The following is a 26,235-nucleotide window of genomic DNA, read 5'->3' as shown; positions in this document are numbered from 1 at the left end:
TCTCCTGAGTGTATGGCATTTATCATCAGCTTGTTTCCGGTAATATAATGGCCATTAATAGTAATACAAAATAAAACCACCTCCTCCCCACTGGCCATTCCTCCCACTAACTTCTTCCACTCTCCAAAGAATAGGCGAGGAGACTTTGAAAAAAGAACCTCTGCTTATACATATAGGAAGGTAATAGTTAAATAGAAGGGCTTGGATCACAGTCAAACTATTCTGAATAAGTAAAGAGACTGTTCTCATTCTTCATCGCCCTTAGGAAAGAGGGGTCAGGGAAATAGGAAAAACAAGAAAGTGAACAACAGGGGACAGAGGGGAGCCTGAGCTGTAAAACCCCTAGCTGCTTTTGAAGAATGGTGGTTGCCAATATTCTGTATTAAGTTTCTATCCTCAATGCAATGTAATAAAACTTCTGGGTCTGACGCCTTCACTGAAGTTTAGTTTATCAGGTACACCAACGCCTTGAAGGAGGGGTTAGAGGTGAAAACTAAGGAAAGACAAGCAAGTCTTGTTTGGGTGATTGCAGTACAGCTCAGGGGCAGAGAGGCAATTCCTAAACTGATGCAAGTTAGAGAAGCATGAGCCTGAAGTGACCTTGAGAATTCAGGCCATGTGGTTATTCATTGATCTTCTGTGGGGACCGTTCGATTTTTCCATGCAACATGGACTGCTGTTCGACATCAAGTTTATTGAGATTTTAAGGAGCACACTAGCAGCTTTCTATTTTCTGCCTTAGGTTTTCCATTTCAAAATCGTGTTGGCACATGTAATTAACCATGGTTTCTTAGTAGTTCAGAACTCAGCAGGCTCTTTGGTCCTCACACCTCCATAAAGCTCAGCATTTTTTGTAGGTTTTACTAACAGGTTTCATTGACCCAAGAAAGGAGATCTGTGGTGACAGTATGGAAAAATGGAAAAGAATATGATTAAAAAAAATAATCATAGCTTATGGGCACCTGGGTAGCTCAGTCTGTGAAGCAACTGCTTTGGGCTCAGGTCCTGATCTCAGGGTTCCGAGATCGAGCCCCGGTTCAGACTCCCTGCTCAGCAGGGAGCCTGCTTTTCCTTCTCTCTCTGCCTCTCCCTACTCTCATGCTCTCTCTCTCTCTCTTAAATAAATAAATAAATAAATATAAATAAAATCTCTAAAAAATAATTATAGTTTAGAAAATAAGAATGAAGAAGAAAGCAAGAAAATAGGAGGGGGCAGATGGTTGGGGGAGTAGTGGAGTATCATTTGTGGGGTTGAGTGGCACGGGCCATCTGCCATAGACTGAATGATTGTGTCTCCCAAATTCAAATGTTGATATGTAATCCCCAGTGTGATGGTGCCAGGAGAGTGGTCTTCAGGAGCTGTTGGGGTCATGAGGGTGGAGCCCTCATGGAAGGGATTAGTGTCCTTATGAAAGAGCCCTCAGAGCGCTCCCTCATCACTCTGCCATGGGAGGATGCAGCGAGAAGACAACCAGCAAATGGGTTCTCACCAGACCCGGAATCTGCCAGCACCTTGCCCTTGGACTTCCCAACCTCCAGAACTGTTAAAGAGAATTTCTGTTGTTTCAAAGCCACCAGTATTTTTGTAATAGCCCATCTGAGCTAAGATACTACCTCACCTTGTAATAATCTGCGCAGTAGGTCCATTAGCTAATCACTCAGAGATAGCGAAGAAAGCACGAGCTCCCCACAGGCAGATAGGGATCTAGCAGATGATCTAGAAACCTCATCTGCTTGCACGCCACTCAGCCAGAGAGCAATTAATTTCTCCCCAGGAGAACTAAGGACTCCAGGCTTCAGAGGAATCAAAGACAGCCTCTTTCTACAAAGGAGTGAGGTTTCCTGCCTATTAAACTGCTCTATCAGGTCTAGAAAATCTCCTTTAATTCAGTAACATGCATGACTGAAATGTATTTTGTAAATTAATTTATCCTCCTTCCACATGAATTTACTTTTGAAGAAATGGCTGAGGAGAAAGTCACGTGTGTGTGTGTGTGTGTGTGTGTAATATTCTGGAAAGCAGGGAGAAGAATGGGATCTTGGAGAAGCTACTGTCTAAATCCTCAGTAACTAAAGGTATATGGGTATGTCAATTTCTTTCAGGTGACAACCAAGAAGAAAAATAGAAAATACTGTAGGATTTGAAAAGCAACCACCACAAGAGGCTCTTTTGGTATCAATGCAGGATTCTTTCTCCACTTAAAATAGCGGAGCAAATTTCATTCCGGAACAAAGGGGATGAATACTCAACACACTTTGGATACCCGCGGTGTTTATCTGCCTCGCAATTATTTTGGACGGATTTTGAGTTGCTTGGTTGAGGCAATGATATCACCACACAGGTCGCTCTTGAAAATCAGATGAGCTACGTGATGGTTCTGAGAATTGTAAGAAAATCAAGAAAAGAGTGGTGCTATGTGGCAAGCATCTTTTCCTGTGCTTCAACAGACCTGCTGCCACCCCTGGAAAAACACATGCTCGATGGCCAGGAGCATGCCACTGGCTGAAACAGTGGCACCTGTTTTGTGGCAGGCAGTGGTGCAGCTGCAGAGGGATGCAGACTGCTGTGATAAATACTAACTACTGCTTCTACAACACCACTTCTTATTTTGGGGAAAGAAAAACCTCATATGGTTTTCTGTTCAGATTTTTTTCTGTAGCCAGATGTCTCACCTTCAGTTACTTTTTTCTGATAGTATCTATCATTTTGGCTGTTCTAAGTGTTTTTGCTACCTTTGCTATGCCACACAGAATAAAGTACAATCTTTTTTTTTTCTTTGGCGGCAATTTAAACGGAAGAGAAATATGTTTCTTGTCTCTTCGCTAGTGGTTAATATGGCAGGTCAAGTCTCCAACTTTTAGACCTTTTCTGTTTTTCTTGAATCTCATATGTTGCTGGTGCTCTAGGTGGTGCTCTGGGAGTTAGAGCCTTGTCATAACTATCATGATTGTGTTCCTCTAAAAGAGTAGGACATTTCCAGATATATTTGTAAAAACAAGTAGCTAGATTTCTGCTCCTGAGGCATAATTCATTCCTCCGATGATTGGAGTTAATTCTTGTTACATAAGTTAATTTTCATTTTGTTTTGAAAATAAAAAAACATATGCACAAAGAGGTGGTATTAGCATGTGAACCCACAATACTCAGAAATAATTTTCATCAAGGCAAACAAAGAAGGAGGCTTTAGTGGCAGATGCATATTGTGGAAATCCAATCCTTAAAAAAAGGGTTTTATTTGGCCTGGCTTCGACATAATTTTAGCAGATTATATGAAGCAAGGTATCCCTTGCCCAGAGAGCAGACTGAATTATAACATTTACCCCATCTTCCTTTCTAGTTTTTAAAAAATGTTAATGTGTGAAAGCACAATTGAAAGTAAATAAGGAAGCATCTGTATGTATTTGGTTATTAGACTCCCGTGTATTTGTGCTTGATTTTTAGATTTGACTTTCTTTTTAATTTTCTTTTCTCAAGTAAATTGCAATTTCATTTTAATGCTTTTACCAGTATGGATTGCACAATTATTTTAAGAATTAAAAATTTTGATCAAATTTGGTATATTGAATGACTTCATATGCATTTTATACTTTATTTAAGGGTAAGTCAGTCGTTGTGAACCAAAATATTTATTTATGTTACAAGTTGCCATATCTTCTTTGATCTAGCGCAAATGTTACTACATTGACAATGTCGCTGCATTGGGCAATATTTCCATTTTTTCTTTGGTAAGCAGCTTAAAAATTTACCAATTTCTGCTGCTTGATCACAGGAAGTTATTACAATAGGGTAAAACATGGTAGGTTGCGCCTAACCAGATTTTACAGAAATTTCTCTTCCTGAACAGAAGCAATAGCCCCTCTTATAGACATGGTGACTCTTACTGTAAAGAATTTTTTCCTTGTAAATTAGATAATAAGGATGCAGTATTGTGCTAAAATTAATATTAAAAGATTGGCTGGCATCTGAGCAGTTAAGAAAGAAGTTTAAAGTTAAATGGAGCACTGAGGAAGGAATCAGGAACTTAAATACGTCGAGGGGATTTTTCAGTGGCCAAATGACTTTGACCTCGAAGAGAGTGAACTGCCTTTCTCACGGGTCAGCTCCAGGGGTCCTCTCCTCCTGGCTCATTTTCCCATCCAGTATCTAGTCTTCTGCTAGTCTATGTATAACCTAATTGACTGTTAAAGGCTTAAAATAGGGCGGCTCTCAGGGAATTCGCAGGTTTTCAGAGGTCAGACACTACCCAGGCTCCAGAGTTAAAACAGCCATCAGGTAGCTGGAGCTCTCCGTTGCTTCACCTTGACCGTGATCTGAGGACTCCTCAGAATAGATTCTTGGAGTGGTCACCTGAGTGCCTCTGACCAGTGAGCCCAATCCAGAGGATATGAAACAAGCTGTGGCCATTCACTTCACGTGAGTCCCCTTTCTGCCTTGTGAAGGGGATGAAGTGATGGTCCTTTTGAAAATATTGCTGACACCTAGATTATAACTGAGGTATGTAGTTGCTCTTAAGTAATGAGGGAGAAGACTTCCAGGACATTTCTCCTCCAATCCTCAAATAAAAGAGTAAAAAAAAAAAAAACAAAATAAGGCAATATAAATATTATCCCAAAGTCACTAGTGGCCAGCACACATAATAAAAGGGAAAACAACATATTTGGATAAAACTCAAAAAGTAGTGGCTAGGGGGAAGAAACAGGCTCAGTGCCATAGGAAGCAAGTAAAACTTTTCACTTCTTCTCCAGAACCAGGAGCAATACTGGCGGAAGACACTGATTTTACAAAAACCTGTGAATTTTCCTTAATCCACTCCTGGTTGCACAAGTGGACTCAGGAGTGAATGAGCACTCTGGGGAAGGTCAAGGAGAAACCTACACTGGGAAAGCCCTAAATATTACGACAGGGTCATACCAGAGGCAGAAGGGGGATGAGCTGCCACGGTTGGCCTTGCCCCAGTACAGGACCCCAAATAAAATCTCAGAAAATGGAGCAGCATCCAACCCTCAAGACCAGCATAGTTATCTTTTACTCCACAGAAGAAGACTGGGTTAAAAGCAACACCCAGAGCTGGTGAACTTCTAATACCGGATTGGAACACATAGATGCATTTGTCATCCATCAGCCAGATCAAGAGACCCCTCTCATATGGAACAGAAAAGCCCTAAAAGCAAAGAGGCATGTCATCTTTCTGAAAATAATGATGATTGGAATTTACATATCTTGGCTAAGTTTTTAAATCTTAAAGACAGAGATTCCTTTGGAAATGCTGACAGAAAAGATAATCATTTTCAAAGGGGTGGAATTCAGGGTGGTCCCAGATTTCTCCACAGTAAAATTGAATGCTAGAATCTAAAAATAAAAACCACATAGACTGTTTATCAAAATGATAAAAACATTGGATAAAAAAAGCCCAAAGGTTGCTGTTGGGATGATACAGTGGGGAACAGGTTGTTCAAGAGAACAGGGTTTAGACTGAGGAGCTGGTTTATCTTAGAAGAGCAGAGGTTGAGAACTTGGGGAGAAAGATGAAAAGTAGGAAGCTCTTAAGATTTGCCCCGGGGCTTGTGAGGTTAAGAGAGGGGATACTCTTTCAGAGGCATTTCTGTTTTAGGGTTAAACCCAGGTAAGATGCCCAATTAACAGTCAGTGGTTTCTCAGAAGTTGCCACCTAGAGCAGAAGAAAGCCCTTCAGGTCTCATGTAGGACCGAGGAGGGCAAACAAAGGGGAGTGGGCTCAGGCCAGAGCTGAAAGTAAGAGTGGACACCAGCCACAAGGTGTACATCAGGTACCTGGACAGTGAGAGAGCAGAACAACATCGCCCTCTGAAGCCGACCCGTGCTTTTGAGAAACTTCCATTCCAGTCCGTGTATCACAGAGCTTTGGCTCTAGCTCTTCAGTGTTCTGAAATGGCCCAATCTGTGAGATGCTTCAGAAAATGTGTCCTGCAATTTGTTTTTTAGGGTACCTGGTTCTTAGATTCCCCAGTGCACACTAGTGTATTCCACACTTGTGAAAACCTTGTAAGAATCTACTTACCCCCGGCCCCCAATTTCTGAAATGTGTTAGAGTGTAGAGTCCCTCTCCCTTGCAATGCCCAGGAGCAACACACATTGATATAACATGATATATTATATCTAATAAGGCAATTTTAGAGAGTACATGTAAAAAGAGAGTGAAGAGAAAAAGAGTTAAGGGTATATGAAGGAAAATCTTGTCCACCTCCTATCCTTGCTGCTAAAAATAGCCCCAACACCTTTAGGCTCCAAATTGCTGTTGGCTGGATTAGTTGAAGTGATGCATGAGCAGATAAGTTGGGGGGTCAGTCATGCCAGCAGCCCTTTGATAACACCCATTGGGATACTGGCCTTACACCTTCAGGTGTCAGGATGCTTAACTGATCATTCTTAAAGCTAACATATGGCAAGATGGGTCCTAGTTTCTCTCCAGTAAAGAGCAAGACCAGAAAAATGGTTGGATGGAATATTTCCAAGCAGATTTATTACGAACTCCACGTGCAAACCAATAGCCAAGCCAAGGGACCTTAACAACTGAAACTTTGCTGGTTGGGCACACACTGATGCTTAGGATGAATTCTTCTCACTACTGGCCCAGGAACCAAAAGTATGCAGAGAAAAGGTTAGTTCAGAGAACATTCTGATGTTTTGGAATTTTTTTCAAAAGTTTAGGCTTTTGTAGCCCCAAATGGTTCAGGGTGGAGGAAGTTATTAGCTTCACGTTTAGAAAGGCAACATGTTATGTTCAAGCTTAAGATTTACCAGTAAGTAAGCCGAACAGATCTACCATATAGACCCTGTGTGTAATATTCATTCCACATGGATGCTCTATTCAACTGAGTGCAAGTCTATTGACAGCAGTCAACCAATTTGTTAAAGTAATTGCTAAGCTATGGAGGATATTAATACCAAATTCTGATTAAATAGACTTTTTTGGGGGGGAGGATGACAAGCCTGAGCAACCAACAAGAATATATTATTTCTATGCTCCAAATAAACAATGTAAAGCAGACTGGTGTCTGTCTCCATGTAGCTTACAGGGGTATTTGTAGTAAAAAAACAGAGGAACAAACAAGAAACAGATGTTTGAACCAAAGAACACACACACACACACACACACACACACAGAAGGATGAGGATTTTTTGAGTTTCCCTTGTACTTGATTTATTATCTCATGATATCCTAGGTTTCAAGAGAGGGAGCCTAGCAGGGAAGGTGGCAAGGGGGACATGGGCCCTAGAATCAGAGAGAGGTAAGGATCAATTCTGTCCCTACTTTGTCATGTCACAGCCTTCGGCAAGTTACTCAACCTCTCTGAGCTTTAGTTTCCTCATCGATTCTTATTTCACTGAGTTCTTGGGAGGAGTGAGGTGGGTAATATGTATCTGGTATGCAACAGGTCATCAATAAATAGTAAGTATTTTAATGGCTACTAAATTGGACAAAGATGATAAAGGAGGGAGGGTAGGTATGGAGAAGAGGTTTAAGGAATTGGATGTAAACCTGGAAAGGAAGGAGTCAGGCAAAAGGCTAGAAAATAGTGTTAGAGTTTTGAAAACCTGCAGAGTTATTAGATGAAGTGTTGGTTAATTCGAACATTATGTGCTTTCTAAATCCGGTATATTTTTAATCTTCCTAAGTGGGATACTAAATTACTTAGTATGGTTTTAGAAAAGTAGCAGTGGTAGGATGAGGAGTCAGCAGACCTGTCTTTTAAGAAATTCTCAGTGTCCAGAAAGTAACACATATGACACATATTCAAGGCTATTTTTTATAGTATTGTTTGGAATAGAAAGTTTTGGAAACAATACACAATGTTCAATCAATTAAGTGGGTCATTCATTTACCAGAATAACATGGAATTCTAAAGGATATTCAGTTACGTCTTATTAAAATATGAGAAGATATACAGGATTTTTATTATTTTTTAAAGCAAGGATCAAAACATTGCATATAATATTTTACTTCTTGAGTATAAAGCTGGGGGAACTAGTATCTATATTTATATTTGCTTACATAAACCTAAGGAAACTGGATGGACATAGAAATTAAGAAAAGTGGTTTCTGTGGGGCAGAGGCTGGGAAGACCCAGAAAATGATAGACAAGGATTGTATATTATTTTATACTTGCGTTTGTTTTTGTTTTGGAGCCAGATGTAATTTCTATTTAAAAAACAAGTTTAAAAAATGTATAGGGATGCTTGGGTGGTTCAGTTGGTTAAGCATCTATCTCTTGGTTTTGGCTCCCGTCATGATCTCAGGGTAATGAGATGGAGCCCTGCATGAGGCTCAGTGCTCAGCAGGGAGTGTACTGGAGATCCTCTCTCTCCCTCTCCCTATTCCCTTCCCCCCTCTCTCCTTCTCTCACTCTCTCTTCTCTCTCTCTCATGAATAAATAAATAAATAAATAAATAAATAAATAAATAAATAAGCAAACAAAATCTTAGAAAAGAAGTTAAAAAATTTAAATACAAAAATGTGAATGCTTTAAAGGAGTGTTATTTTTAAAAAAATAAAATAAAGGGATGTTATTCATAATTTAAAACTAGGAATCAGATTTGCTTTACCCTGACACTAATCTGAGGTCAGTTCAAATTAAGAAGGATTGAGCTTTGATTTGTGAAGGAGGTGGATGAAGAGGCAATAAGGTCCCTTTTGGAGCATAATGCATCCCAAAGGATCTGAGTTAGAGGTGCGGTACATTATAAGAGGATTTAGAGTCTACATAGTATCCTGGGACAGTGGAGCAGTGGGGCGGCAGGTCAGGATGGGGCAAAAAGGGAGAAAGAGTACAAGGATCCACTCTGCCTCTGAGGTGGTTTTGTCTGGGTCCCTCAGAGCTCTATTGCACTGAAAGTCAGCTCAATACTGACCTTGCCAGGACCCTAGAGCCAGAGGACTTCATTAGCATTTCAACACCATAACACCAGGCAACTGATTGCCCAGCCACCCAAACCTGGGAGCCCTGGTCTGAAGTTAGAGCCATAATAAGATGGAGGTTATGCTAGCTAATGTTTTATTCGAGGCACAGAAGAACTAAAGGAAGGGATCTTTTAGCAGTCTTCATAAAAATAACACTCCTGAGCTATGGACCAGCGTTAACATAAGAAGGTGACAGATGAGGAGGACACAAATGTAACTAAGGCTGAATCATTTTAGAAAAGGGATGATTATGGCATCACTTCCAATGTGCTTTCTACATGATAGATCCATGGAGGGGGGTTGATCACTAATTTGCTGATCAAGAGCAAGAATATTGATCTACTGCGTGATGAGGCATTGCAAATGATAGATTACAAGACGCTTCTGCAGCGCTAGAAAAGAAAAACAACCTGTATACCTAGAACTGCTTTAATGAGACCACAGTTTTATAAGGAAAAAAAGTCTAATAGTGGTGTGGTCACTATCCCACTATGCATAAGCATACTTTCTCCATCTTCCCCAACAGGAAATAATAATCGTGCGTATCTGGCCTAAAATATTAATCATTTCAGGCAAAGTGAGCTTCTGTTATCTCTGTGCAGGGTTACAAATCTTTACCAAGTCATTCAGGATCAAATTTTAGCATGTGCCATATGATTGTAACATCTTTGGTAGAAAGCTAAACTATTTTCCCAAAAGGAGACTAATGTGTCCCTTTAGTCTGGCTTACTGTCCTGGTTCTGTACCACTTTAGGAATTAGCAACGTTCAGAAAGCTTTATACTGAGAATAGAAAACCACTAACGTATAAAACAGAAAGTGGCATTTTGTGAGCCCTGTTCATCCCTTATTTGGACATTGGGCTTAGGAAACACAGGATGACTTTTTTGAACATTTAAAATCACTTGGAAGGGGGTTCTCAACCTCTGTACTGTTGACATTTGTTGTGAGGGGCGGCTCTAGGCAGGGCAGGATGGTGAGCAGCATCATTGGCCTCTGCCTGCCACAGACCAGCAGCACCCTCCAGTCGTGACAATCAAAACTGCCTCCAGACACAGCCAAATGTCGCCAGGTATCCAAATTGACCCAGTTTGAGAACCCTCGACTAAGAGGTTTATTCACCTTTCTGTTTCACACCTTTGTGGTAGTAAGGGCAGCTCACCTCAGCTTCATTCAACAGAAATGAAACCCAGCTAAGGATGTAAATGAAAGCAAAACCACTTATCAAGCAAATAGATATATTTTCCTCCACCCCTTGAAGGCAGCCCCTGAGGCATCTTCTCACAGAACTAAGGGTTTTTACCTGAGACCTCTCACACCAAAGGAAAAATAATGCGGAGGAAAAGTCATCACCTGCACAGGAGTACCAAGGATAGAATCATTCTTTGCTATAATTTTTTTTTTTTTCCCCAGAAGGTCAAACACCCTTTGCTGTAGAGCAAAACTTGCTAAACAGCCAACGAGAAAAGAACTCACTGTTTCCAGAAGCGGCTTTTCGGAATTTCGTCAGGTCAACGTTGGGAGGTCTGCTGGGTTTGGGTGGCGGTGGGCCCAAGGTAAACAGGGGAGGCAGGGGCTTCTGCTTGGGGGGGGCGGAGTTCTTGTCTCCCTTTTCCTTCTCTTGACTTTGGCCCCATGACCCCGCCACTGTCAACTTAGAGGGCGTCTTAGGGAACTTGGCAGGAGGAGCCCCAGAGGCCGCCTCTTCCTGATTCATTTTGCTCAGGAAGATGTTCTTAGCAGCATCTATCTTCCTATCTTCTTTTTTCTCTTCAGTATTCTTGGCGAGGCCTGGGCTTCCTCTATTGGCAGCAGGTTTCAGAACCACACCAGAGAAGGGTGAGCTGGATGCCTCGCCTCCATGGTCTTTAATTTCCTGGTCTTCCCTTGCTGGTTTAAAAGGGGTTGCTTTGGCCTTGGCTCCCAGGGGGTGCAGGGGTCCTCTCTGTAGAGACGCAGTCTTGGCGGGGCTCTCGTCTTCATGGGTGTCGTCGGTACCTAGGGATGGCTTCTGGGCAAAGGCAGGCTTGGGGAAGAGGGGCTTTGGGTCATGGTCTTGTGAGGCTGACGCAAACTTGCCTTTCACCCCAGCCAACTTGGGGAATGCTTGCTTCTGCTCAGTTTCCGAGGTTGGAGGGTGAGACCCTGGCTTGGGGCCTGGTGGCTTTAAGTCATGCTCTTGGTTTACATTGTGAGGCGCCGGCTTATTCGCAGGGGGCCAGGGAAACACAGGTTTGGAATCTTCCTTGGGCACGGTGACAGGCTTGGGGCCTATAGGCTTCGGAAACCCCACTTTCGCCTCAGGGTCTCTGGTGGTGGCCGAGTTTGCCGGCGGCCCAAATCTTTGGCCCACGCCTGTGGGCTTCAGAAACGGCGGCTTGGGCTCCTTGTCAGGCTTGTCCTCAGATGAAGGTTTCACCGCCAAAGGTGGCTTTGGGGACCCAAACTTAGGTACGTTGCTAGGTCCTGCAGGAGGGCTGGCACTTCCTTGGTTGTTGAATAGATTCTTTTTAGCTTGTACTCCTGAAGGCGAGTTTTGCCCAGAGACTTTGAAGGGGCGGCTGTTGACAGAGACCTCTTCTGTGGGGTTGCCCGCTGTGTTAAACTTCGCCATGAGGGACTTTACATCTGCTTTGGTGTCCTACAAGCACAGGGAACAAAAACTAGCTGAGAGCCAGAAGTCTTGCTTGCACAATTTAAAATACTACACTCTAAAGGGCTTCCTGGTTTGAGGCCTGCGCGCTGCTGATTGGTTAGTTAGGGAGACATTGTAACATTTATCTTCCTCTATGGCAAAAGAGTCTGTGAGAGTTTCTTGAAGGGGGAGGGCTACTGTTGTGCATGTACTGCTTGGGTCTTTTTTTTTTTTTTTTTTCTTTTTTCTGGTCTAACACTGGCTCATTTCGGTTTAAGTGACAACTTACCTCTTACCTTTCTCTTTTCTTTTCCTCACTGTTTCTCCAGCTATCCTGTTGGATTGACTCTTAACTTGGCATTCATCTACTTTGTTTTACTCGAAAAAAAATATGGAAGTGATTAATACGTGACTTCTTCCATATTTTACAGTTGAGTCTCTTAAATAGAAACTGCACTTGAAAAACTGAAAGTAAGTTTTGTGAATTCAGATTGCATGCTTTCTGCAGCATGGCCATGTTTAACACCTCTGTGGTTTGCAAGCGCTCTCCTGTTGCCATCCGCATTGAAGATGTGTCTGCTCAGGATATGTGGCAGAAAGATTCATTCATTTGGATAGAGTTTTCTTACTTATTTATAGTGCTACTGATTCAACTGGAACCAGACTAGCAGCCAGAATGTGCTCACCTTCCCATCGAGTAATGTCTTGGGGGCATAGGCTGGGAGAGGGTAACCAGGAAGCCATAGAGACTGGCTGGGAAGTCTCAGATCCAGGCTTCCTGCTGCTCCTGTCTCGTCTTTTCTATAAGGACACTTAATACCCTTTAGAAGTCCTGCCACACAGTCTCTGTCCTCAACTAGCATTAGGGTGTGAGTCAGTAGAGATGGCAAGCAAAGAGTCACCCTTCTCTGTGAAGGTGACTTTCCATTTAATCTGGAAAAATTCACAGTGTGATTTTTGTTCTTTCTCTCCAAAGCAAGGATTTGACCTTTTCTAATTCCTCTAGAAATACTTGAAAATATAAAGCATTAAAAAAAAAATCACTAAAGATACACATGCGGCCATGACAGTTTCCATTTTCGTGCTTTAAGAGTCCCCTAGAAAACGTTTTCTTTCTTCCCAGCACCACCTATCTGGCCACACACCCAAATATACGTCACCTTTTGAGGCCCCAAAACCGCAAAATAAGAGCATGGGCTCAATATATGGAATCTATTATTATTAGAAATATTAAGTAGCATATTCAAGGGCTCACAGCTGGGAACTGTGAGCACAGGGGACGCAAACTCAGGTGTGTTTAGGACTCCAAAGTCTAGAAATGGTCTCATTCCTTTTTGTATCCCCACAATACCTGGGCCAGGGGCTGGTACCTTCAGGATTCTAATGCACATTTGGGGAAATAAAGGTTGGCAGTAAGCTGAATACTGTGAATAACAATTTAAAAGAAATGGTGCCCTCAGCTGGAGTTTTTTTCTTTGTACCAAACTGCAGGGCCTATGTATTTGCAGGATGAGAGAAAGAAGCTTAGGCTCTAGGAGGAGAAAACCAGAAAAAACAGCAGTTTCCGGCTTGAATTTTGCTTCTTTAACTTACTACCCTCTCTCCAAGCGGCTGAAAACATCTTGTTTTCTACCGGTCTTCCTTGAACACTTTTTTTTCCAAATCCCCATGATATCCTCCAATCCTCAAACAATTCCTGAAGACAATAGGCAGGAAGCAGGAAGAATAGGGAGAGTCTGGGTATTGGGGGACAAATGGGAGATGATGGGTCGTTCCCTGAACCCTCCCAAGGAGACCACAGCTGTGGAGGACTCCAAACCTTAACACAAGATGCAAAAAAGAAGTATTAACACAAAAATTTGCTCTTGGGGCACCTGGGTGCCTCAGTCAGTTAAGTGTCTGCCTTCGGCCCAGGTCGTGATCTCAGAGTCCTGGGATAGAGCCCAAGTTGGGCTCCCTACTCAGTGGGAAGCCTGCTTCTCTCTCTCCCTCTGCTGCTTCCCTGCTTGTGCTCACATTCCTCCCCCCAATAAATAGATAGATAGATAGATAGATAGATAGATAGATAGATAGATAGATGATAGATAGATGATAGATAGATAGATGATAGATAAATCTAAAAAAAAAAATTGCTCCTCACATGTAACACAGTCTGTCTCCAGGGAAGGACTCTTTTATTCTAGACTTATTCTATATTTTGCAATTTACATTCTAGATCTATAATTTATTCTAGATTTCGAACCAGAGGCTACATTGCAGAGTGGGTAATAGCATGAACTGGGGAACCAGACTGCGTGCGTTTGCATCTTTCTAGCTGTTTACCCTAGGGCAGGGTACAAATTCTCTGGGCCTTGGTTTGCTCACCTCTAGCATAGGAATCATAATGCTATCTCATGGGTCTGTTAGGACGATGAGGCTATTATCTGTAAGGCACTCTAAAGAGTGCTCGTGATGGAAAGGGGCGTCCTATTTTTATACAGCAAGGAAACTTAGAAATCATCTGGCTCCCCTATCTCACTGCTCTGGAGAGGAAACAACAACCAAAAGTTTAAAGCAATATCCTACTTAGCTACAGCAACTTCTTGTCTTGGATTTCATCGGGGAAAACCCACAAAAACACATTAACCCACTGTCAAACTCCACATCCTGGTTTTAGTTGAGAAAATATGGAAATGGTGAATTTGAAATTGGAACTAAGTCTTTTAGTTGCCTACCCAGACCCAAAAGGCAGGGCAGCATCATGGTCAATAACCCAGGCTCTACAATTATTGACTTGGGTTCAAATCTTAAGTTTGCCATTTACTGGCCACGTGACCTAGTAAGTTTCTTAATCTCTCTCTCTAAGATTCAGCTTTCTTCATCTGTAAAATGATAATAATAACAGTACTTATTTTTTCCACAGCATTTTGTTCTTAAAACAGGATTAAATGGGTTAAGGCATGTAAAGTTGTTAGGTCAAGAAGTACATGTATTGGGGATCCCTGGGTGGCTCAGCGGTTTGGTGCCTACCTTTGACCCAGGGCACGATCCTGGAGTCCCGGGATCGAGTCCCGCGTCAGGCTCCTGGCATGGAGCCTGCTTCTCCCTCTGCCTGTATCTCTGCCTCTCTCTCTCTCTATATATATATATCTATCTATCGTGAATAAATAAATAAAATCTTTAAAAAAAAAAAGAAGTACATGTATCACACATCAAAAGATTGTCTGCCAACATCATTTTTTTCTAATCCACTATTCACATAACATCATTTTCTCCAGGTGACCAAATTCTGAAGTTATACCATTAATGTTATGTTCTAATTTTATTTATGTATTTATTTACTTATTTGTTTTTGAATTTTTAAATTTGAGTATAGTTGACATTCAATGTTACATTAGTTTTTGGTGCACAACATAGTGATTTGACAAGTTTATACATTATGCTACATTATGTTCTAATTTTATTTTTTAAAGATTTTATTTATTTATTCATGAGAATCAGAGAGAGAAGCAGAGACATAGGTAGAGGGAGAAGCAGAACTCGATCCCAGGACCCCAGGATCACAATCTGAGCTGAAGGCAGACACTCAACCACTGAGCCACCTAAGTGCCCCTATGTTCTAATTTTGAATCAATGTGACTGAGGCAAACATACTGCTGGATAACAAAATGGAGTTACTATGTTTGAGTTTGGTTTACTCACACTTTGAAACTTTTCACTGAATGTTGAAAAGTAGGGAAAGAAATAGTCATATGGGAACGCCTTGGTGGCTCAGTGGTTGAGCGTCTGCCTTTGGCTCAGGGCATGATCCCGGAATTCTGGGATCAAGTCTCACATTGGGATCCCTGCATGGAGCCTGCTTCTCCCTCCACCTATGTCTCTGCCTCTCTCTGTGTCTCTCATGAATAAATAAAGAAAACCTTAATAAAAAAAAAAAGAAAAAGAAGGAAATAGTCATATGTTCTTACGTAGGACACTTTGAAGAAAGGCGAACAGCCCCTGAGCTTACACTGATATGTCTGGCAGATCAATAGCTCAAACTCTACAACTAGGTAGTCACTTATTCTGACTGCTTAGCTTTAGAAGTTGTTTCATCATTAGCATTGTTACAAGTTTATTGGATAACATTTTTAACACCCAGGCTTATCCTTTTTTTTTTTTTTTAATTTTTATTTATTTATGATAGTCACAGAGAGAGAGAGAGAGGCAGAGACACAGGCAGAGGGAGAAGCAGGCTCCATGCACCGGGAGCCCGACGTGGGATTCGATCCCGGGTCTCCAGGATCGTGCCCCGGGCCAAAGGCAGGCGCCAAACCGCTGCGCCACCCAGGGATCCCCAGGCTTATCCTTAATCTCAACAATGATAGCTAGATTTCTTCCATGATGATAACAATAGAAAGGTAAAAATGGTCTTTTTTTTTTTTTTTTTTTTTTACATCCTCCCATCCTGATTTCATTGTCGATTGAATACCCATTCCATTTTCCAGGGTTCTTTTTACTTTTAAAAAAAGTTAATGAAAAGGTGGGGGGCTCCTAGGTGGCTCAGTCACGGAAGTGTTCGATTCTTGGTTTTGGTTCAGGTTGTGATCTCAGGGTCGAGGGATCGAGCCCTGTGCTGTGGGCTTGATGAGGAGTCTGCTTGAGATTCTTTTTCTCCCTCTCCTCCTCTCCCGCCCCTCTCTAGCATATACGTGCTGTCTCTCTCTCTTTCTCTCAAACAAATAAATCTTAAAAAAATGTTGAAAAGAGTATAGGAGCAATGTATCATTGTATGATAGAGTGAAAAGTCAGTCAACTCTAAGCCTTGAAACTCTAAGCCTTATTCCTCTAGTTCTAGGGGTATCATATACCCTGACCTACCTGTATAGGACAAGTTTATGCCTATTGTTCTGAAATAACTATTTATAAGTTTCACATATACTCTCAAAACTAACTTGCTTTCAACAATAAATTACATGGTGAATTTACCCAGTTTCTCAGCCGAGGCATCTACTGTGCTTAGTTTCTTATATATATTTCTAAGCTGTGCATGTACAAATATAAACACACACACACACATACACACCCTTCCTGTCCCTACTTTTTGCACAAGTGGAAACCCCCGCTTTGCAGCCTGCTTTTTTCCAGGACTGATAGTCAGCTGCTACACACCTGCACAGCTGACTATATCATCAGCAATCATTCTGATGGCTTGGTACCTTTACAATTCCAGTTGTTAAATACTTTCAGTATTAACTCTGTTATTTTCCTTATAATTGATCCATATAAGTGCATATTATTTGCACAACTTTTTTTAAATTATAGTTTTTTTAATTTTTAGAATAGTTTTAGATTTACAAAAGAACTGAGAATATAGTACAGAGTTGTCATATACTTTGCATTTAGTTTCCCCTTATTAAGACTTACTGTTAGTTTGCAAGACCTTTTTGACTTTAATGATTTAAAGATTGGGCTTCTACTTATTCTTAGAAAGAGATATTTCACATCTGGCAGACCTCAAACTTTAGGGTATTTTAAGAAAAACACTTCATCTCAAACTACTTAAGTTTCTTTTCCAAAATCATTTGAAGCAATTCATTATTATCTCCATCTGTTATGTACCTATATAATGTTTAGTCCAAAATACTCCCATTCATTGCTCTATAATTATACTAGGAAGATGGCTGCTAGTAAAAAGGGTTTTGCTACGTCTTCTGGGTTTCTAGTTAACAACTCTAGATTCCAGAAAATCTTTCTATAGCAATTTATATGCAAGTGATGGATCAGGTACATACTTAAAGGCTAAGATGACATTTAGGACAGACATCAAGAAACTGTACACATTAAGAAAATGTTTTCCTTTGTAGCAGTTTGTCTACATATTTTCTTCAGGAAAATTAAAAACACTCTATGACTGTTGCTAATAATAGGGTTTTACTTGATTTTGGATTTGTTTTTATAGTGCTCATATTTTTTTAAGATTTTATTTATTTACTTGAGAGAGAGCAAGAGAGAGTGAGCCCAAGATGGGGGACAGGGGCAGAGGGAGAGGGAGCAGCAGACTCCCCACTGAGCAGGGAGCACAACATAGGGCTTGATCCCGGGACCCTGGAATCCTGACCCAGGACCCTGGGATCCTGACCTGAGCCAAAGGCAGATGCTTAACCGCCTGAGCCACCCAGGCACCCTTACAGTGCTCATATTTTTAAATATATCTTGAATATTAGATTGATTCAGTGGTTCTTAATGAGAAGCACTTCTGGCAACGTCAGAAGAAATTTTTGATTGAAATGACTGATGAGGGTGTGCTCTTGGCATCCAGTGAGTAGAGGCCAGAGATAGTGCTGAATAGTGCACAGGCCAGCCTCTCAACAATGCATTATCAGTCCAAATAGTCCCAAAGTTGAGAAGCCCTGACTATAGGATTAATCCTATTGCTCCTGGATTCTTGAAAACACCTTACCAGAAAGTCTGCCTTTAATTTTTGTAATAGAATATCATCTAAAACCTATAAATAACTGTGTAAAAACTCAATGATACAAAAAAAAGCTACCACTAGAGATTATTTTCAAGTTCCATGTCTTTGAAAGTCTCGTCTTTGTAAAGTTTCATTTATAAAGCGCAAAAGAAAAACAGTCACGAATCATGGGTAATTAATAGATTTGAAACAACTGAAGCTTGATTTTACCTCCTTAAGATGTGTTTGTGTTACTTTTGTAATTAAAGCAAGAGTAGAGCAAACCACTCTTGTGGATGCTGTTATTCTTCCCTATATAGAATCCAGGGAAAAAGAGAAGAAAGTGATTTGCACTTGATCACATGTAATGCTTTCGATCATGAGGGAGACAGCAATAGTTTACCTAAATTGGTTTCTTTCTTTCATCATTGCTCAGTTTTACTGTATGTGGATTTTCTTTCTTGTTATGTCATTGTTTCTTTTTTTACTGTTATGTTTTACCCATGACCTATGGTCTGAACTGATGGTTCTTCTCATAGAACACAATTGGTTCCTACCACTGCCACCATTAGGACTCCCGGTGTGGTGGCATCAGAGGCTAACATGCAGTTGCAAGGAGGTGTGTATATAAAGGGAAAATGTTTCAGGGAAGACAGCCGTAGGCCTGCTCAAGGCTTCACAGATTGTAGCAGAGCGAATGGAAGAGGGAAGGAGGCAAGTGAGGGTGGTGTGCTGCAAGAGAGAGCCCAGCTTCTGCCAGGGTGATGGCTCATATTGCTCACCCATTCAGCAAAGGATTGATAAGAAGGTATAATAAAAAGGCCAAGAAGATAGAAAGTTCTTTCCTAAGCCAAATAAATGGGTCGTCCTTGAGGTAAGAAGTAGGCTGGTGAAAATTTGTAATACACTCAAGCAGTTCAAACTTTCACAGAGCAATAGTTTTCAACTTCACTGGTTTCTATTGCCTAGAGTAAAGACAATAACAGGTACGTTCCCCACGACCTCTTCTGAGCGGCGTGCATGCCTGCACGCAGGCACACATGAGTGATAAATTGTCTTTTCTTTTTAGAGGCTTAATCTTTTCTGCTCAGTACACTTGTAAAAGAGAATTCCTTTAATCTGAAAATAAGCTTTCTTAAAACTGTTTATTGTCAGAAGTTACATAATAAAATCATTCTCCTTGGTATTGACTGTACAGATAGAGATCATAGAAGTTGGCTGAAAACAGTACTTGTGACAACTTCTTACAAGATGGTAGATGGCAGGTTGCACTAGAGATAGTGAAACTATAGTACACTTTTTTTCATCCCCTAATAGGGATGTCAAAAATTTAGGTACTTAATGGGTCATAATTTAAGTACTTACTGTGTATACTCTGTTTCCCCAGTGAGATGTAAAAGCAGGAACCTGGTTTTATATTTCTTCCTCAAAAATAGCACCCCTCTGCCACCACCTAGTTGAACAAGCACTCCCTACTGCCTGGCACATTTCTTTCCATAGTATTTATCACACATACTGGTTGGTGGGCTGAATTTACTTGAATTTCACCATGACTGAGCACACAGATGATAGCTGGGGACATGATTTCCTCAACTTCTTCAAAGGTGTTGAACCCCAGTCATGAATCTATTTTTAAGAGCTCTCTAACAGAATCTCTACCTCATTGCGAATGGGCTGTGATGGATTCCAGTTGGCTAAGCCTCTGAGGTTGGAGGGAGCACCAGGCCCCTCTTCAACAGGATGTGGGAACATCTTCTCACCACAAATTGAGTTCTTGGGGCAAGATCAGGCTGTTGCAGACTGGGCAAGGGCACAGGTAGGAGGAGTTGGTGGCGGAAGCAGTGGGGGGAGCCCTTACATTTTTCTCAGTGACTTGTAAAGGTGGAGCTGGAACTGCAGACAACCCTAGCAGCCATCCTTGTGTTGTGAGGTGTAATAGAGTCAGAAGAAAATACCGGGCCTAAGTGGGTTCTCTCTGGGAGCTGTGTTGCTTAGCTCCCCTCAACACAGGTAACCTTGGCCTGCAGGAGGCTGGCCTAAATACCTTAGTGGAAAACCTCTCTATCATTATTCCCTCTTGTATTACCTCAGGCACCTGTTGCCCTGGACCCTTTCCTTGTTCCTGCTGTGTTCTCTCTTTTAGAGTAAATTGAAGTAGAAGAAGCAAGATAGTTCAGCAACTGGTAAAGCTCAGACAGTGACAGCCCATTTTCCAAATGCTGTGTCACCTTGCACTCTCAAGGTATATTGATCCTTTAGGCTTTTGTGACCTTCTGTCTTTAAAGATCAGTCTTGAAAATCACCATCCTTCTACAAATTAGAGCCTTCGAACCTCTCTTTCTGGTTATCTTACCAAATAAACCCTGCACCAGTACAGTTTTGACTTTGTCATGGCTTCTGATGGCTTATAGAAAATGGATAAGGAACTCCAATATGACTTCCTATGTGTTCCTGATATTTTTTCTGCTCTAAGTTTTGACTCTTTGATGGTAATGTAATGGTGACAGGATGCAGAGAATATAGAGTCCAATGTAGATAGGATGGAACAACAGTCCCAGAACCATCTATTTTTGTTATTCCATTTTATAAAGTTTTTATAGCAGATTTAACTTACATTTGCTTGCTGTGCAATTCATATAGCCTCAGTTAAGTAAATATACCAAATTAGGGAATAGTCTCTCAGGAATTTGCATTTTGACCAATGAACTTGTAGATAATTAAAGTGTTTTCACAGATATCTTACTATTGGCTTATTTGGATCTTAAGATAATATTTAAGTATCGACAATTATACAATATAAGTCCTTTTATTTTTCTTGTACCTCCAATTCTGTTATCTTAAAGAGATCTTAATTTCATCTATTATTTTTAGTGGTTATTCTGTGTTTGTTTGTTTTTAAAGTAGGCTCCAAACTGGAGCTTGAACTCACAACTCCAAGATGAAGACCTTAGCTGAGATCAAGAGTCAGACGCTTAACCGACTAAGCCACCCTGGTGTCCCTGGTTATTCTATTTTTATATATAAATAGTATAAACCAGCAAAACCAAACTCACTTTGTTAAAAGCATATGAAATTTGAAATACAAATTCTTGATGGTTGAGAAAGATGCTGTTCGACACAGGATAAACAAAATAGAAATGTCCTGCTTCCTTTTTTTCTCAGCTTCCACATTCCCCCTGCCCCCCCCCCCCCCCCCCCCCCCAGCACAGACACAAACAGACACACACACAGACACAGGAGCCTGGACAGTGAGTTCCTTCTCTGCACTTGACAAGAAGTTAGAAACCGAAAGTGTATGGTCTACATGGACTGGGCTGGGGTAAGGAGATGAGGCCATTTGTGGGGTTTTCTAGAGACTTCCTTCCCAGCATGTGAAAGTTTTATGAGAAGAGAACTGCTCAGAAGAGGAAGGCATTGACAAGCTGATCAAGACAGGTTGCAGTAAGGGATCTAGAGTGTGAATGGAGGAAGATAAAACTAGACTTTAGAAGTGAAGGGTTATGGGGGATTTCACAAACTGAAAACTCACTTTATAGTATGTGGCAATGTGAAGCTCTCCCTCGTATCCCCCTTCCCATTTCTAGTCCATCTCTCCTTTTGAACTTTGAAGAAAATGCATTCAGTATTTAGTAATCAGGACTGAGCAGTACAGTCACCTCACACCTCTTACTTCACTTCTCCTCTCTTATAAGTCAGTCACACGACTCTGCCATGAGATGAGCAACTTCTCTCACCTTTATCACCATGAGCTCTTTAAAGCAGGTTGCACTTTTTCTCATTAAAACTGTGATGTTTTCAATTTCAACCTTTTCATGGTGTAGATCCCGCTTTTAACACCAGCTACCCTGTTTTTCCCCAGCCCCTTATCATTTCCTAGGTGCTTCATGGCTTTAGCTCTCTGGGTTTTCACTTATCTTTTCCTTCACACATTGCTTCATTTTCTTCTGAGAGCACTGGTGACTCCTTGCTAATATGTCAGTGGTTCTAGCATGTGGCACGTTGCCAATATCTACTTTAAAATCTGTGCTGAATTATGATCACTCATCTCGGGGTACAAATGACCTCAACACTTCCTGCCCCTCCCCAAACTGTGTACACTTGTAGAGTTAGCAAAAAAATTCTAGAGTTTGGCATTTTATAACTGTTATGAATTCTATTATTAGAACTAATAATCATATTTTAAAACAAAATTCCACATACAATATCTGACTGGATCCTCCCAAAGCCTGGTTTATTCCTATTGACAGAGAAGGATAACCTAATTCAAGCACATGGTAGGAAAGAGAGCCAAATTGAGATTTTCTGACTCTAAACCCATGTTTGCTATAATATGCCATAGAAGTCATGACTTTCCTTCTTCTATGATTATGATTTTGAGTTTGAAACCTAAGCTCACACAAGATGAATTTCTTAGGCTGATCCAAAAAGTTTTCCACCTAACCCTAATGATTTAATCATGGTGGGTGATGTGTTAACACTTGCTCTACTCACAATTGTGATCATAGCAGATCTGAGATGAGCAAAGAGACAAATCAAGCAGGGATGTGGGGATCTAAGCCAAAATATCCTGATTGGCTTTGTAACATCACAGGTAATCTGAAAAATGTGAGAGAAGACAAAGACAAACAATTCTGCTTGCTGTATTTTTGATGTTTGGTCTGTGTATATGGGTGTTGGGGTGGTACATTTACATACAGGACTATATTAGGTCTCTTTCCCCCGCCCCACAAACAACTGCTCCCCAGAGTCAGTGGCATGAATCATCCATATGGCCATTCAGGGGCCTGGGGCACCATTACAGTTCATCCATTGTTCCCCTGGGATGGTGTTTATTATTCATCTGGCTGCAGAGGGAATTTGAAAGTGTGAATTGATAAGGGTATGTTTTGGGAAAGAGGCTATATTTTGGGAAGGCCTGTGGCAAAAAATCAGATGGTGAGCAAAGAATTCATATAAAATAACTCCTTTTACCTGGATAAAAAAGCAAAAAACAAAACAAAACAAAACAAAACAAAACAAAAAACCCATTAACATCTATGGTTCATTCAAAGAACAGAAATAAAAAATTAAACACATGAAAATCCCTTCTTGTTTAATGATTTTTAAAATAGTATGGTTTTCCTAAAGAATAAAGATACTACAAAGAGAGTCATCTGTTATATTAAAATAAATTTTCCTTTAATTAAAATATTTAACCACCTCTTAGGATGGCTATTATATTAAAAAAACCAACAACAGAAAATAACAAACGAAATGTGGAGAAATTGAGCCTTCGTGCATTCCTGGTGAGAATGTAAAATGGTGCAGTAACTGTGGAAAACAGTATGGCATTTCCTCAAAAACCAATCCAGCAATTTCATTTCTGGCTATATACCCAAAAGAAGTGAAAGCAGGGACTTGAACAGCTATTTGTACACTCATGTTCACAGTAGCCAAAGCTGGAAGCAGCCCAAGTGTCAACAGTGGAGGAATGGATGAGGAAAGAATGGTATATACACACAATGGAATATTATTCAGTCTTAAGAAGGAAGGAAATTCTGATTCACGCTACAACATGGATGAGCCTTGAGGACATTATGCTAAGTGAAACATGCCAGTCACAAAAAGACATATATTGTCTGACTCCACTTATCTGAGGTACCTAGAGTAGTCAAATTCATAGAGTGAAAGTAGGATGGTGGTGGCCAGAGGTTGAGGGGAAGAGGCCATGGGGAGTTAGTGTTCAATGGGTACAGAATTTTATTTGGGGAAAATGAAAACATTCTGGAGATGGATGGCATTAAAGATCATACAACAGTGTAAATGTACTTATGGCCACAGAACTGTATATTTAAAAATGGTTAAAATGGCAAATTTTATGTTCGTATATTTTAACACAAGAAAGTAGTAAAAATAGTTAAGCATTATCTGAAAAATTATTAAACAAAAACTCTTTGTAAATGATACAATTGCTTTGATATTTTTCCACAATGAGATCTTTTCTTTCTTTTTATCTCCATTTTAGTGATTGGAAGAGGAAAATGGAAGTGACTCAAAATGGTGGTAAAAATGATCTTTCAAGAAGATCAAGCTTATATGTATACATATGTCCAGATGACATTGCACTTGATTGACAATATTTTTTAAAACTTTTAAAACATTTTAAACGACTTACACATAAGTGTGGCAAAACTGTAATAAAGGACCAATGTCAAATTTCTAATACAAATAAAAACAATACAAAACTACTTGGGAGGTATAAGCATACCTCATTGCTAAAGTTATTTTTTGACTAATAAGTTAAAAAAAATTGTTTTAGATGGTCTCCTCTGAGGTGACATGGAAAGCAGAGGGCTAGAAACATAGGCTGCAGTAGAATCATCTTGGGAAATTTTTTTCAAGAGGCACATGGAATGTAACCCATCCTATCCTTCTGTGCTCCTTTAAGGGTTTCTCTATGGAGAATCACCAGCCCTTCCAGCCATGAGGACAAATGTGAGCATGTGTCATCTCATGGCATATTGGGATACCAAAATGACTAAAAACACTAATAATGAACTATCAGGAAGAGGAATTAAGAAAACAATCCCAGGGATCCCTGGGTGGCTCAGCGGTTTAGCGCCTGCCTTGGGTTCATGGCATGATCCTGGAGTCCTGAAATCAAGTCCCACATCGGGCTCCCTGCATGGAGCCTGCTTCTCCTTCTGCCTGTGTCTCTGCCTCTCTCTTTCTCTGTGTCTCTCATGAATAAATAAAATCTTTTAAAAAATGAAAAAAAAAGAAAACAATCCCATTTATAATAATAGTGATAAACAAACCAATTTAAAAAATGGGCAGAAGATCTGAAGAGACATTTTTCCAAAGATATCCAGATGACCAACAGACACATGAAAAGATGCTCAATATCAGTCATCATCAGGGAAATGCAAATCAAAAGTACAATGAGATATTGCCTCATACGTCTTAGAATGTCTATTATATATTAAAAAAAAAACCAATAAGAGATAACAAGTGTTGGCATGGATGTGGAGAAAGGAAACCTTTGTCCATTGTTGGTGGGAATGCAAACAAGTGCAACCACTATGGAAAATAGTGTGGAGGTTCCTCAAAAAATTAAAAATGGAACTACTGTGCAATTCAATTCATTCTGGATATTTGTCTGAAGAAAATGAAAACACTAACTTGAAAAGATACATTCACCCCGATGATCATTGCAGCATTATTTATAATAGCCAAGATATGGAAGCAATCTAAGTGTCCATCAGTAAATAAATAGATAAAAAGAACTATAGTATATATGAACAGTGAAATATTGCTCAACCACAAAAAGAATGAAATTTTGCTATTTGTGACAACATAGATGGAACTCAAAGGTATTATGCTAAGTCAAATAACTTAGAGAAAGAGAAATACCATGTGATCTCTCTTTTATGTGGAATAGAAAAATAAATAAAGTAAAAAGACCAAGCTCATAGATACAGAGGCAAGATTGGTGGTTGCTAGAGGTGAGGCCTGGGGGTCTGGGAGACATGAGTGAACAGTTTCGGTTTTGATTTTCTTTAGTTTAAATACGTTACATAAACAAACAAACAGACAAACATACAAGTGAAAGCACAGGTCTCCCACTGTGCCAGCAGGGCAACTACCACCACCTACAGAATGTGTTTTGATCACTTTTAGAACTCTTGAAACTCCTCGTCACTACCCATACAAATAATCAACTGTGAGACAAACAATCCAATGGAAAGTAAAATGAAGCTGAAAAAAAAATCCACTGGGATCTTGGATCTGTTCTCCTTTTCTCCTCACATCTTCATTGATCAACTCCTACTAAGAATTACAGAAATTTAATGGCAAGGTTGAAGTAACTTTTGGGGGTACCCTGATTCAGCAAGGGTAAGTGGAATTGGGGTACAGATGTTGGCTGCTTGTCTTTTTAAAATTTCTATCTTCTACAACCACTCTAGTGGGTTGAATGAGAACCCCCTCACCCTCTCAAAAAAAAAAAAAAACAAACACATATGTTCATGTCTCAGAACCAGTGAATGTGATCTCATTTGGGAAAAGGTTTTGCAGATGTAATTAAGGATCATCTGATGAGATTATCCTTGATGATCCAGGTGGCACTAAATCCAGCAACAAGCGTACTTGTAAATATGGAAGGGAGAAAGAAAACAGAGGAGGAGAAGGCCACATGAAGACAAAGACATGAAGATTGGAGTGATAAGCCAGAGAATGCCTGGACCCACCAGAAGCTGGAAAAGGCAA

At 40.4% G+C, this 26,235-nt stretch overlaps 1 protein-coding gene and 1 long non-coding RNA gene across 6 annotated transcripts in view; one reads left to right on the top strand and one right to left on the bottom strand.

The window, feature by feature from the left end:
- Positions 1-26,235, bottom strand: part of FYB1 (FYN binding protein 1) — a 151,200-nt gene that overhangs the window by 81,744 nt on the left and 43,221 nt on the right. For all 5 annotated transcript variants that reach the window (XR_013378604.1, XM_077896161.1, XM_077896159.1 and 2 more), the window contains exon 2: positions 10,415-11,579. Coding sequence is in view for 4 of the 5 variants with exons in the window: in XM_077896161.1 (XP_077752287.1) it covers positions 10,415-11,579 (1,165 nt within the window). In the remaining variant the exon portion in view is untranslated. The remainder of the gene's footprint in view (positions 1-10,414; positions 11,580-26,235) is intronic.
- On the top strand, positions 10,605-24,215 carry LOC144312962 (uncharacterized). The gene is made up of 2 exons (XR_013378606.1): positions 10,605-10,777; positions 23,993-24,215. It is a non-coding gene; the product is annotated as an uncharacterized LOC144312962 (long non-coding RNA).

Source organism: Canis aureus, chromosome 4 (assembly GCF_053574225.1).
Source record: "Canis aureus isolate CA01 chromosome 4, VMU_Caureus_v.1.0, whole genome shotgun sequence".
NCBI lineage: Eukaryota > Metazoa > Chordata > Mammalia > Carnivora > Canidae > Canis > Canis aureus.
Note: the sequence above shows the minus strand (reverse complement) of the source record. Positions and strands in the feature narration are given on the sequence as shown.